Source organism: Aythya ferina (assembly GCF_964211825.1).
Source record: "Aythya ferina genome assembly, chromosome: Z".
Lineage (NCBI taxonomy): Eukaryota > Metazoa > Chordata > Aves > Anseriformes > Anatidae > Aythya > Aythya ferina.
Window position 1 is genome coordinate 83,703,909 of NC_140299.1, and position 15,653 is coordinate 83,719,561.

Below are 15,653 nucleotides of genomic sequence, written 5' to 3' on the forward strand. Positions count from 1 at the left end.
CCAGTTTAATCTGTGACTGTCTTTTCACACGTATCTTTTACTTTGCCTATGCCAGGATCTGCAGTTATCTCCGGCTGACTAACATCAGTTTGGTCAAGACACCTGATTTTAAACACTGTCAGCTAGAGTTCCTAACTATCTTGCACTGTGAGAATGAGTTGAATGATTTAATTAAAATAATTTAATTTAAATTAGGTATATTAGAGATTCTAAGCAAAGGAGCAGAAGGGCGAGTGTGGTGATCCGGAGGCAATGAAGCATACTAACCAGAGATTCCCAGGTTCAGATCCTGGGGTCAGATATTCACTGCCTGCTCTCAGCTTGGGTTGGGAGTGTGCCTGGAGGTGGCTTTTTCTGCATTTGGGAGCAGGGCTGCATGTCGGGGGGGATTAACTACATTGTCACTCACTAATGACAGCTGCCAGCTGATTAGAAACCACATTAAGTTCTTAGCTTTAACTTTGCTAATCAGTAAGATCAAACTCCTACAACTGGATTTTTTTTTCTTCTGTTAAAAAAAGAAAAGGCAAAAAAGGAGAGAGAGAAAGAATATGAAGAAAGCAGTTTGCACATTTGCCACCTAATCAGGACGTAAAGCAGTGAGTAAGTGCACAACCGTGAAAGTGAACTCCGATGGAATAAAATACCCTGGCTGATGTGTACCAGCTTTACCAGCACCGCTTGGAAGGGCTGTGTTCCTGCGTGTATAGGAAAAAGGCTTTAAACAATTAATATTATCACTTCCAGTGTTGAACACTTGATTGTTCAACAGATGTTGACAAGCAAGAATCAGCCAATGAAAGGGAAATTTTGTTTAAACACTTTGACATTATGTTTTCGAGAAAGTAGAACTTGAGAATAAGAAGGCTCTTCTAAGTTTACTAAGAGAAAGATAAAAATAATGGATCTTGCTAAAAAGAAGAGTTGAGTAGGCTATAGTGTAATCATTCTGTTGGTCAAGGCAAAGTATGTGCATTTACTTTCAGGAACTTGTAGTTTTTGCTATATTCACCGTATAGACAGAAACCTCACTCTTCCAATTGTACTTTTAAAGTAAAGTCAAAACAGATGGCTAATGCAAAGATCGTAATGAAATTTTTTCCTTTATACCTACAACTGATAAGGCCGCTTTTGGAAATATAATGGTTACACATTGCTTTCATGGCTTTAACAAACTCTTATTTCTGCCTCGCATTCTATACCGTGTAGATCCTATTTGTGCCCATTCTGTACTAAATTACAGATAAAGTTACAGCAAATTTGTTTTCTCAGAAAAGCAGTGAGGCCTAATATCCCTGGAGTAACAACAGCCGTGTCTTTCATTCAGAAGCAGCACTGGAATAATTTTCCCTCGGAAACAAGCGATTCTTGCAGTGACAATGGGCCTGTTCTTAGAGCTCTGAATGGGACAGGCTCAGCTTGCGGGTGCTCAGGTAGGGCGGTGAGGGGGCACCTGACCCTGGCGGGCAGTGGCTGCTGTGGTAGGTAACTTCAGTGAGCTCCCCTGGGGGCTTCAGCTCTAAAGCAAGTGAAGGAGGACGCTCAAGCACATCGATAATTTAAGGAGGTGTATCTTGTTCGTACTGATGGAACCAAGATACCTAATAAAAACCTGACACAGCTGGGGAAGAAAGCAAAAATGTCTTAAAAGGTTAGAAAACTAAACCCCACAAAAAACAGTTATTGGATGTGAAAGGAATACCTACATACTGACGGCCTGCCAGTGAACTGAAGTTATCTTATGAATGCTTTAGCTAATAGACTGTGATGAATAAATAATTTTTGATATGTTTCACTGGAGTCACACTGGTGAATTAATACGCAGCATTAAAAACACTCTTCAGATTGATTTCAAGTTGTAATGCTAGGAACGTAGTGACATTATGCAAAAACAGAGCTCAACAAGCTCAGAAGAGATTTCATTAGTCACCTCTTCTTGAAAATAAATTCCTCCAAAATATTTCTCTGTTTATATTTCTGTATTTACATACTACAATATTATGCTACTGTTCCTAAAAGATGAAAATCAAGCACATTTAGGGAATAGGCTTTGAACGTTCTTAACATTGCCTTACACTGTTAATCATTATCTTGGGAAAATTATATTGTTTTATATACTAATACTATGACATTTTATTAACTCATAATCCTTCTGCTAACAGTCGTGCTTTTAGCAAGTAATAATTAAGATGGCAGCAAATATTAAAAATATCTAGTTTTAACTTCTTCAGTCACGTTAAAGTAATACAGCATCTGCTAGAACTAGAGCTTCTTAGAGGAAAAACAGCAAAAAAAAAAATACTGTGGACCAATCAGAGTATAATCGTTCTTCCTTAAAAAAAAAAAAAAAAAAAAAAAAAAAGCTTAAATAATCATTAACAGTAGACTTTACAGTACTGACCCAGTACTGACCACTCATCTTCAAAGGAATTCACTGCTTTTAATTATAAAAAAAATACATTTTGCCTGCAAATTGAAGAATTCATCATTGTAAAATATGTAAAATAGAGTTCCAAATGTGTGCACCTGTGCCTTCTGGTCTGCAATAAGGAAGAGATTTGCCCTTTCCTTATGAAATGAAAGAAACACCAGAACGAGGCAGACCTCATAAGAGACAAAGAAAGAACAGAAACATTATACAAGCTGACTTTATTAAGATGAGAATAGTTGAGAAAGGAGTGTTTCAAACAAAGCTGACATTACACATTCATATACTCAAAGAATAAGAAGAAATATAAGTAAAGAGCAGAAACTCCTGCATTAGTACTGCCAGAGCTACTATGAAAGTAGAGATTTACTATCATCTTGATGTGTTTATCCCTCAAGTTTTATTTAGAGGAGACATAATGAGGGTAGAAAATCAAAGATATGTATTTATATTGGCATAGGTGTTGCGTTTTTTTAATCAGAACTTTCCCAAGCATACAGTGCCACTGCCTGTAACAATGAATGCAAAATATATATTCAGTATATCAAAACAGAATTAATTTTATTCCTTTTTGAGCACATCTCTTTGCTAGCTTTCTATATTTTTTTAATGGGGTTAGGAAGCGTCTGTCTGTGTTCATTAATGAGCAGTGTCTACTTACAGAGGCTAGTCAATTAGAACTGGAATACAGACTTGTCTAATCACAGCAACTATATGGCTGTGGAGAGAAAATCATGTCTCCTATTCAGTCAGTGCTGCACACTAATTGCCCAAGAAGTTCCAATTGCATAATACCACTTTTAACAGATAACTTTGTGGTGCTAACAATAGTTGTGAGAGCAGTGGTCAATCTCAAAACTAAATTATGCCTTTTCTTTTTTCTTTTGCAGATTAGTGGATTCTTTCTTACACTACTTGTGTTCCTGGAAAGCAGTTTGTGTCTTTTAACTTCAGAGCTACAGTAGTAATTCTGCTGATGTTATTCATGGAAACTTACAAATTCAAGATCTACCATGCGGTTGCAAGTCTATTGAGTATCAAGTACAACCATTGCACTTAAAGCTATTAATCCCTTTTCCTCTTCAGTAACAATTCTGATCCCAAAGTTAATTATCTCTAATGAGTAAGTGTTAATACTTATGGAATAAATAAAATCTACCAGTGAAACCAAAATAAATGATACTTTTGCTGTGCTTCCTTGTTTAGTGCAAAACTATAAGCAGATTTTGGGATATCAGCACCTAAAATTTTTCTTCTGAATGTTGAATACTAAAAAAAAATGAATTGTTTATATCAAACAAGTATCTATTGCAGTTCATAGACTTTTTACTTCAAGGTCAACTGGAATTCTGCTTTCCAACAGAAGCTAAATCACCTAAGTACAACACTTGGTAAAAACATAGCCCCACAGTCTGAAAGAGCATTTCACGTATTTAGATACTACCTGGACAATACTGTTGCTTGCAAAAATACCTAATTAAATGGACCAAGACAGTTTTGTTTATTCATTGTTGTGATCAGAAAAAGAAGTTAATGTGCAAAATAGGCCATTACTAACACCCAACCTTTACCAGTAACACAGCTAAGGCTACAAAAGGACTTCACAACTTTGCAACCATCGGTTTGACCTGTAATTTAGAAATCTACATGCACATTCTGCCTAGACTATGCTGCTCAGTGATGCCTTGTCACTGAGGAGTGCAGCTGTTGCCTTGCGCCAGCACCAGGGGAAGGGGAAGAACTACGTGTAAAGGTCCAGAGAGGCCTTTCCAAAAAAAAAAAAAAAAAAAAAAAAAAATTGATTTAATGCCAGCTCTTTGGGTATGGAAAGCACCCCGCGTGGAAACAATGTTTAACCTGACCAAACTGTAAAATAAGGGTTATGTTAATAATGTGCTTGTGTCTGATTGAGGTGAAAAATGAAAAAAAAAAAAATTGACTACTTCAAAACTTCTTAAGTATTCTCCTGTCATACCGTGCTTCAATGGTTTACCCACTTGAAATTTCAAGACGGCCTACTCTGTACACACACGTTGTCCAAGAAAAGGGCAATGTCTGACACTATTGCTTTTGTCCACTCTGTTAGCAGTTCCCACAATTGTGCAAATCAGGAGTTTTCCCAATTTAGGAACAGCTGCCCAGGTGGTTTGTACAACTTTCCTACACGAATCTTACGGGAGCTCAAGGCAGAATGAACGGGAACAGCACTAGGACATGTCCTGTTTCCAGCCCCAGAGGGGCCAAGAGAGCTGATCAGCTGCCAGAGTCACCCCAAGACACCACATGCCAGATCTGAGGCTTGGGAAGAATGGCTCCCACATGACTTGTTGCTCTTTGATTTCTTACTGTCCTGAGGGAAACAGATTAACCATTCCCTCTCCGTGCCAGGCCTGCTAGTTCTGGACATGGCGTGACATGAGCAGCATTACCCATCACCACCTTCCTGCCACTCTCTGCTCAGAGGGAAGCAAGCTTTCAACCTCTTCCCTTCCAAACCTACCAATTTTGGAATGGGAAGCACACAACATCGCTCTTTTGCCAAAATGTGGGGTAAATCTGTGCGTGTTAGGTTGTCCCCATTTTAGGAACATGCTGCAAAACTTTGTGGGTAACTTCTGCGATGCTTACTTAAGGGTGTTTTTCTTTTGGGGCTCTATTTACAAGCCAAGAAGACCAATTACTGTTAGTCATATAGCAGGTGCAGCACTAGTAGAAACAAAGTATTTTTTTATGCTTTTTTTTTTTTTTTTTTTTTTTTTCTTTTCAGATTAATGGTCTCTATTTCAGTTTCTGGCATGGATTTCAGTTTTTGCAATCAAAAAAAAATTATAAAATTACATGTTAAACAATATAAATAGGACAAACATTTTAATTATTTATATTTGAAACATTACAAGATTTGGAAACATTACATGTTTTTATTCCAGTAAAATTGAGCATACTGAAAAATATTAAAAAAAAAATAAAATAAAAAAAAAATCTTCCATCCAGGCACAGAAGCTTATATATCAACTATGATCTACATACTTACTAAGCAAGCAACTACTGTATATAAACACAAAGAGGATGCTTTAAGGATCATTAGAAAGAAACTGGTAGTTTCACTCCTGAACAAGCTGTTTTCTTAACCCTCCCGCATGCAACCTTTGAAACACTGCTTCTGTATTTAGTTTTCCTCAGCTGGGTTTTTCACAATATACCGAGTTATTGACTTTTTACTACACTGAAACATTTCATAAAATGTTAGATTATTTTAATTATTGAAAAGTCCTGTAAAGCCAATGCTGCCCATAGTTCTTTCACTCCGAGGCAAACAACTATAACACTGCTGCTAAAATAAAAAGTTAAATGCTCTTCATAATGAGATTTCAAATGTGCTGATTATCATAGAATCACAGAATGGTTTGGGTTGGAAGGGACCTTAAAAATCATCCAGTTCTATCCCCTGCCATGGGCAGGGACATCTCAACCAGAGCAGTCCCCATGCAGCCTGGCCTTGGCCACTGCCAGGGATGGGGCAGCCACAGCTCCTCTGGGCAGCCTGGGCCTCACCACCTTCTGAGGGAAGAATTTCTTCCAAATATCTAATCTAATTTAATCCGGTTCTTACATGACTCATAACATAAAGATGATGAAAAAGTTGAGGCATTTCGTAATTCACCCATGCACACTACTTAAAGAAAGTTTAAATTGCCAAAATGTCATGCAACAGCTGTGAAACAACTCTGGGAACCTAGTGATACTAAGGTACACAACTACTTTCTCCTTTGAACACTGCTACTAAATAACTATCCAAATATAATATCCATGCTATATGAACTTTTTTAAGAGCAAGATTTTGGTGCTCTTTATGTATTTATTTAACTTATTTATTTGTATGCAGGAGAGTGTTGAACACCCCGGATTAAAGTGCCGACAACAGTACATGATGCTTGCTTGCTGCACAACTGCTCTCTGGTCACACAGCCATGCTGGGCTAGCTGCAACTGTACTGCAACTCACTCTTTTAGTAAAACTAAGCAGAGAGAGCCCCAGCAATATCAGACAGCCTGGGGGCACCTACAAGCTGCTCTGAACAAGAGACTCCAGAGCCATGCATGGTTGTTAATCCCACTTACCTTCAGCAGATAGAGGCAAAGGAAACTGGGCATAACAGAATGACAGAATGAGGTTGGAAGGGACCTCTGGATTCATCTGCTCCACCACCATGCTCTAGCAGGGTCACCAAGAGCAGGGTGCCCAGGACCATGTACAGGTGGCTTTTTAAGATCTCCAAGGAGACAACCACTCTGAGAAACTTATTCCAGTGCTACATCACCCATGGTCACTCATTAATGCATGGTCAATTAGAAGCTGTATATTATCCATTAATGCTACAAAATAGTTGGTCTTCTTGTATTCCGACAGGGTGTCAGGCATTAAGTTCTGTACATTCTCAATTGTCCTCAGAGGTAATATAAACCTGTGTTTGTCCTCCCTTCTCCCCACTGTGTGGGCAAAGGGCAGTAAGAAAATTGTTCACGTTTATTTCTGAGGTGGTCAGTCTGAAAAAAAAAAAAAAAAAATCTCTTTTCTCAGATATGATTCAGCACTTTCATATGTATAAAATATTAAAATAAAGTTAAAATTTCCTAATCCATTTATCAAAAAATATACTAGGCTCTTTTTTTTTTCTGACATTGTCAGCATTTTGTCTACAGCACAGTACTAATATTGTATTGATACCCATATGTTTTTATTTAGTGTTAATTTTTACAAAACTATACATTTAATTCTTCCCTACTTTTAATTTTGCATATTCAAAACCTGTCATTGTCTCTTGTGACAGCTACATCATTTCAGGGTATTGCTGTATGGAACTTACTTCAGACCCAAGATTGTAAATCATGTGATTTGGCTATCTATTCTTTTGCTCACATCGCTGCCTGAAGAGGAAATTTAGGCTCATTTTGTAAACTTTTTGGATACCTTAAATACAGGATTTTATCTAATCATTTTTCTTAATTTCTGACAAATCATATTTTGGTTCATCAGACCTATCTGGTTTTATCAGCACTTTGAAAGCTTTAATATGCAAATACCTTCAGTACAAAACTGACAGTTTTCTAAGTAGTGAGACAAGGAAAATAAGTGGGAAGAAACCTCTGGTAGATAAGGGAATACCCAGCCGTGACAGCAATGCTCTTGTCTGTTGTTTCCAGTTTGAGAAACCATAAAGGCTCTTCACCTCAATTACTCATGCTAAATAAGGGAAGTACTTTCATACAGTACGCAGGTGCCTTTGAGACTTGAAATACTTCAAGATCCAAAGAACTCACAATGGAAGCTAGGTAAGTACCCAAAGAAGATATGCAGATGAAACAAACAGCTATGGGAGCAATTTACGTGCCTAAAGGTAATAGTGCCACTTAAGATGCTCTGGGGTGGGTATCCCAGTCACTCGGGTGGTGATCACAGATGTGATACAGAGGCATGCCCTCCTGGAACAGTAGCTGGACAGCACACAGGAAACACTAGGCTGCCTACAGTGGCATCAAGTCTGCACTCAGGCAACGAATCACACTGCTAAACTGATTTACTAGGTATGTATTCACTCTATGAAGGAAGTAAAATGAAAGTTAATTTTTCAAACAATATAAAATACTAGAGGAAATTGTTAAACGTATAAATATTGCCCAATCCTTCCTTGTATCAGACTTGCAAGAATACTATGCACCAAACAAACTACATCCCAGAAGTCATCACGTTGTGGAATATGCATAGGTTAAGAACATGTTTCTTTCCTATCCCATTTTCCAAAAACTGACAAGCACATTTTTGCTGCAGAAAGCTCAAATTCCACTGTATTTTTGAATCAGTATCACACAGTTCTGCTGGTGTATAGAAAATCAGGAAAGAGAAAACAGGATGTAGATTTTTTTTTTTTTTCCTCTGTTTGCTGTACTTCTGGAAAAACAGAATGGCAGCAGTCTAGTATACCTTATTCTCTTCCCTTTTGGTAGGGACAGACCTGATGAAAAGCTGAAAGGCTCTTGTAGATGTGTGTGCCCTGCATTGGAAAAGAATCTTTTAACTGGCCTTGCTGCTACCATGTCGCTTTACCTCTGCAAACTTCTGAGAACTGGCAGTTTTGACACCAACAGGAGTTCTTGGAAAGGCTTTTTAGGATGTAAAAGGTTTTGCAACTACCTTACCAGAACTTCATCCAATTTCAAATTCTAGACGACAGGTGGCAAAGCCAATCCAATGAACCACTTCACTGGGTTTAGTAAAAGGCAATTTGATGGTGTTTATACGTCATATCCCCCAAAATGATATCGACTAGGATAAAAATCTGTGAGTTCTTTAATATATCTCCTAAATTCTGTTTATCCCAAAATTACAGTGTGAAAAAAAAAAGAAAAATATTTTATAATTAACGGAAATGCATTCCCACCTCCTGATGATACCATCTCAAGTTTCTCCAAAATATAATCTTTGTCCTTTAGCATTTAGTGAAAGCTGCTTCTGAAATGTATCATAGTGAAAATTTCCCTCTTCAACAGGGAAAAGCTAAGCAAGTAGACAAAATTATTTTACTGTCTCATTTCCTGCCACTGACCAGCTCTTTTTTTTTCTTCTATTTCCATCACAGTTTCAGTTAATTAGCATGACACCACCGCAATTAAACGGTGTGTGTGCAAGAGAGCTAACACTTAATCAAAGGCTAGGGACACTATTATGTCATTTCCACACATGAGTTGTGTAACATTAGAAGACAAAGAGAAGGTGAGTTAGACCTGATAAATGGCTTGGATGCAGGGTGCACCATTTTATCAATATTTCAAAGCCTAAAAAAGAATATTTTCTGTGTGCACGCATGCACATGTGTTGAAAGATTCAGAGGAATAAGAATGTACGGGCATGTTCACAGAGAGCATTAATTTGAAGACATACTGAAAAGTATCTGTGGGATCAGGTGAGGATACTCTGCTTCCAAATTAGAAAGGAAACAAGTTTATTTTATGAGTAACAGTTAAATGTTCAAGCAGGCAATTAAAGTGCTTTACTGAGGCCATTTTGGGATACCAAACACTTCGAAGATTATATATTCCCTCATATTTCATGTTCAATGTTCCTCTAAGTAAAATATGTGGTTCCTTTTAGTTACCCAGTTATGAATTGTACTTTAAAGGCAAGGGGACATTTTTGATAATGCACATCTTAAACTTTTCATTAAACTACCAAATTTAAATTCTACCTTTTTGTGCACTCTGACATTTTTGTCTGGCATTTTCATTAATTTTGCGACATACATAAATGTAGCTGAAATGTTAACTGATCAATACTTTGTCTCTCTCATGTAGCACTAGAGCGAAGCTCCCCAAGGACCACGCAGCAGTACAGAAATTAAATGTGTAAAATATCAAATGTTAATGTTAAACACAGCAGCACTTACTGTATAACGACTGAAAAGGCTAAAAGAATTCCAAATGGACAGATGGTAGCACAAATTATCTACAATCACATTTAAAGATTAAAGTTTGTCCCGTAAAATAATTCATTGACTCATGTTGAAGTGTGTCCTTTTACTGATAGCTCAGTTGTCCAATTATTTTTGTGCTCATTATGGTGAGAAATGACAGTACTGGGAAAAAAAAAAAAAAAAAAAAAAAAAGTACACTTTTTCCCCCTACACTGCACCCACTGACATCTGCAAGAACACAAATGTCTGGTCAAGAAATGGATGGAAATTAGGCCCAATTTAGTAGACAATTCAGTGCCCACAGTAGATTACTCCAGAGAGGAAAAAGAACAAAACAAAACAACTTTTGCATTACTCTAATACAGTTCTTCTGCCTGAATTATAGTAATTAAGGAATAAAAAAATATACAAAAATTAACTGCTCAACTAATCTAGAAATCTGCACTAAATCCAGCAAATCAGGTGAATTTACAGCAAAGGCCCTCTGCACATATTCTGTTCTTTTATACTGTATTTAGGTGCTTAAGAAGTGACACATTTTTAATTATCTTGGAGACAAAACAGGTATGTTTGTGACAGAGTAAAAGCTCCTTTGCACTGAAACCTTAACTTTGTTGCTATGCACTTCCGTTATTTAACAGGACAGAAAGAAGGAGGAAAGAATATAAAACACAGTAGTTCAAATCGGAAGTCACATCACTATGGCCAGATCAACCCATATTTCATGAGCTGTTTGCAAATATCTTTGCATAGGTGGAAAACAAAACAAAACAAAACAAAACAAACAAACAAACAAAAAAACCAACAAACAAGTGAAAAAACAACTGGAATATAACCCACAAAACAGCTTAATATCATGTCACAGTAAGATCAGCACCAACATTTTTAAAAAATTACATCCAATTATTATTCACAATTATTCTTCTACTGTGGATTACTGAGGCACATGAAAGGAAAAAAGAAAAAAAAAGATGAAACTTTAAGTCATTCATGCAAAATCCCTAATGAAGGCAAAGAGCTTATGAAGTACAACAGAAACAGGTAAAATAACTGCTTAACCCAGGAAATGCATAATCCAGAATGTTGAAAATTTAGCTTCTAGGTCTCTGTGCTTCTAAGTACAGTTTGTGAAGCACCAGTTGTTGAGCTGGTACTTTCAGATAACTTTGAGAAAGGATGAATAAGGAGCACCACGATAAAGCTCTCAGAAAGCATTTCCTTTTTAAAAACGTCTCAAATAATTTAAAAGTTTGAGACATGTAAGTTCTGGAGTATATATAACCAGCACCTTTAGTGTTTCCTGCTAACATTGCGACTCTCCAAGAAGAATGATTTTAAAAGAAACTGCAGTGAACACTTCAGAGTGCAAAGAGCATAAAGCAGGTAACTGTAGCTTATTATAGAGTCACCATATTAATCAAGGCTTTCTGTCATTTTCCAAGAGCAGTCTGGCTTTCCAGGACTTCTCTCTCATTATAACTAACCCATTATATTTGTGAAAACTGAGCTAGTCAACCAGAATTTCTTCTTATGTGGTCTTGTAGCAGGGGTCCCCCTGGAAAGCAAAGCCATGGGGTAAGGTATGAGAAAAGGTTGCCTGTAAGTGTCACTCTAAGAATTTGGGGCAATATGAGGTCTGAAAAATCAACGCTCACGTATTTAACTTATGTGAAATGGCTGTAAGCCTCTATTGTGATATCATCTGTCAATGTATGTCTTCAAATTCAACAAGAAGGAAGAATTGGTTAGTTTAAAAGTTTACTTCTAGTACATTATTTATTAGTCTGCCTACAAAGCTGGAAACCTACAGAATGGCCTATTTCTCATCTCCTTTCTGGGACTGACATTTCACTGTGACATTCTCTAACCTCAGGGAGACAACTTCAAGAGAAGATACGATTTATATAATAGTGAAGAGATGAAAATGATACATACAAGTACAGCTTTTTTATAAAACCTATTGAATTGCAGCATAACCTGTGTGCAAGCACAACTCAGTACTACACGTGAAAGTGAACCACTCCCATGAAAGATACGCAATTTTTCAAGGAGCCATAATACCTCTGAAACTCCAGAAACCAGCTAAATCCAAGCTTTACAATCATGATAGAAGTTCATGTAGATACAACTTAGCTGATCAAAATATGCTATGGATGTTTTGTCCAATAGAGGGATAATGTGATCTTTGGACAGAATAACATCAGCTTAAGAAGCACAGATAAAACTTCTGGATGCAGATCAGCAACACATTGATGAAGCCACAGTACTGACCCCAACAATAATGTATCCTCTACAGCAAATAACAATAATGTATCCTCTACAGCGAAATAAATACTAACAGAAAACTAAATAAACAGCAACAACAACACAAATATCTTTTTATATACATATAATCAATAACAAAATTCTACTGCAACACTATAACTACAATAATAAAGTACGCTCGCTACAGCCCACTCCACTCATATTCTGTGCCTATGCATTCCCAGCTACTCTCATCACATTGAATGTGTTCTATGATCAGAAACCACCATGATTTAATAGCAACATGTCTTTTTCCGTGGTCACAGCAGTGCACCAAGAGAAAGAAATAATTTAATTTGCCACAATAAACATGTAATTCCATTTCCCTTCTCTTTTACAGGTAGGTGTTCCAAATGCATTTTAAAAATGGTCTTGGACTGATGAATATTCACAAACTGGAGCAGTAATAGCAGCATAAGCATATGAGTTTTATGTAGGCAATGCATTTTCCAATGAAATTTTGGTCATCCTAAGATGAGTATACTCCAAAGTATCCTGTATTGCTGCTCCAATGCCTAGTTTGATTTCTCCAAGTTGCAGAGACCCAAGCTGCAGGCACCTAAGCTCATAGCAATATCACCACACTTTCACTGTAATTAATCAAAGCAACATCAGAAACATTCTCTGTTCACATCTCTGATGAAAAAGTTCCTAACTTCAGTATTTCAGCCAATTTCATTAATCTGGATGTTCCAGAAAATGTAACCATGCATAGATTTTAACTCCTCGTGCAACTCCCATATGCAAAAACCAAACAAACAGGAACTCTGGTCTCATTTGTAGCTTATACAGTTTTGAAAATCAAAATCAAAAGACATTCATCTGAGAAACACAATCTGTGATGAAGCTTGGAATTGTCCAAATTTAGTATGAGCACAAAGTTTAATATTAATGACGGTAATGTTTATGAAGAAATATTAGTTTTATTTAAATCAAAACCAAGTTTTATTTAAATAAAACCAAATGAACTAAAAACAGAGCTTGATGTTTTAAAGGTAGTAGTTTGTTTGCAATAATGATGTTAAAGTTTTTTGTTTGTTTGTTTGTTTTTTGTTTGTTTGTTTGTTTGTTTTTAATCTAGCCAAGGATACTAATTCTTAGCAATCAAGCAACTACTTGGGTTCAGAGTTTGTAATTCTACAGAAGTTACAGGTGTAGCATATCGGTATATAGAAGACAGAACAACAATATCATCTTTGTGATATGTAAAAGCACCTCTATTAAATAATAAAAGCAAATTATAAGAATATAAACATTATACGAGGGGAACAAGCAAAAATTAACAGAAGTAACATGTAAGAAGCTCAATATGTATCATCCATACTTTACCAACTGTATTGTGTCATATCACATACTTGTTACTTGTACAATTATGTACAAATACTGTTTGTGTGACATTTTACAATTCTGTATTTAAAAAAAAATGTGAATAAAAATGATTTGTGATATCCTCATAGTTTTAAATAAAACTCTAAATGAAAAAAATCAGGAAAACCTACATCAAGATTGCATCATCTCTTAAACACAAATAACACAATGGTGATTAACGGTAATATAAAAAAGATCATACCAAAAAAGCAGCAAGACTTCTTGGGGGTGAATCCCAGTCAAAGCAACTGTTAATGTAGTAGGCGGCATTTATGAGCACCATGACACAACGTTTCATGCGGATGAAGTTTCTCAACAGCAGCTGGTAAAAAGGTGAAAGAATTAAAATATTTCAAAACCTCAAAAGCATCAGAAGAGGTTCATGTTTATAATCTCACTGTTAATTTGGTTAGATTGAGAAAAAATAGCACGGTCTAGTTTAAGGTCTATCTCACAGACAGAGAATAGTATTTTAAAATTAGAGAGACTTGGAAGACAGAGAATTTATCTAAACGTATCATTTGCTGAATTTAATTCTAAACTATATACAAATTGTTGTCTTCACTCGCACAACTTTATGACAACTGGAGATCTATTTTTAAAAGTCACTTGAGAAATGTCAGATATGATTTTGTTATTAAGATATCAGAGTTTTATTAAACAGGCAAGGCTTTCCCCTTTCTTAGTTACTTAGAAAATTCTGTCCTCAATAAGAAGATGCTGTAGGATGCTAACTTGACATCATGCAAAATCACTGCTGTAAGATCAAATATATTCTTTATATCCAATTTTCCTCCTTCGTAACAACTTCACATGATCACCATGTGTGATTTAAGTGTCTATCAAAGTAACTTTAACTTCATCTCTATCAAAATGAAATATTACAGGGCTAGGTTTAATTCAGAAGATTACCCTTAAATCCACTAAAACAGCAATACACCTGACCAAAAGAAGAGAACAAACCAGTGAATCATTCCTGCATTGAATGGCATATAAAGTGCTGGGTAGGTAAGATGTGCTCTCTCCCAGAACATCTGGATAGTTTGAAATGCTATTGCGTTAGTCATATGTAAAGATTCATTTTTATTTTATTTTATTTTCTACATGTGGTATTGTGGTCGGATATTCCACAAAAGCTAAAAGCAAAAACAAACCACCAAGTGGATATTTAAAGTTTACTCCTCTTGCGATCTGCAGAAAGCACAATACCATTTTTGGTTATCAAAGAGGGGAGAAGAATTAATCTTGAATAAGAGGCCTTGTTTCTTTGCTGGCATAACAGTGAAAAATGCAGGTTTAGTAATCTCTTTACTCCCAAGAGTAAAGAAAGGAATATTTTTTTAAATGAAATATATCTAACAACATATTCTCAATTCATCCAGTAGATAACTTAAATTATACTCAAGCCAGAAGTTTTCTACAAAATAAAATCAGTTTCAAGACTTTTGTCTTTTCACTGCAAACAAAAAAATCCTGTTGCCATGATTCAGTCAAAAGCTCTGTTCTCCCCATATAAAATACATAATTCATGTAACATGAAAAACTGAAACAAAAGTAATTCAAGTGCAGAAAAAAGTAAGATTTGTTTACTATTAAAATTATCAGTGGCAAATAATCATGAAAAAAAAAAAAGGAAAAAGAAAAAAGAAATAGGGTCCACACATTTCCTACCCAGATGGCTCTCAAAAGTGATAAGGAGTTTTAGTTTGCTTCCACCTGAGATTCAAACCTTACTCCATGAAGTTGTTCAAAATTTGGCTACATGATGCTGAAAGAGTCTCTACCATGCACAAAAACGGAGATCTTTCAGGTCAAGGTTAACAGCAAAAATTTATGCAAGACTTAGTTTACATGCACCTGCGCTATAATCTGATACGTGTGGAACCTAATGGTTTCAACTGTGTTCTTATTCACATATTTCACGGAAATTAAGCTGCAGTTTATAGAGAAGAGATACAATAAAACCACGTATTTTGTTTCTGCCTCTTCCTACCTATCATATTTTTTTTGTAAACAGGTAATGAAAATGTTATTTTTTACCCTCAGCAGTGCGATACCAGATATTTAGATGTGCACACTCGATATTAA

The 15,653-nt window shown here is 36.1% G+C and overlaps 1 protein-coding gene across 12 annotated transcripts in view; it reads right to left on the bottom strand.

Moving 5' to 3' along the window:
* The window catches only part of MCTP1 (multiple C2 and transmembrane domain containing 1), a gene marked incomplete at both ends in the record, with an annotated part of 313,509 nt that overhangs the window by 83,060 nt on the left and 214,796 nt on the right, over positions 1–15,653 (bottom strand). For 11 of the 12 annotated variants that reach the window (XM_084504204.1, XM_084504196.1, XM_084504205.1 and 8 more), the window contains one exon: positions 13,768–13,887. In XM_084504204.1, the coding sequence (XP_084360330.1) occupies positions 13,768–13,887 (120 nt within the window). Of the gene's footprint in view, positions 1–13,761; positions 13,888–15,653 lie in introns of those variants that run through there. The other variant, XM_084504199.1, reaches the window with a different exon arrangement.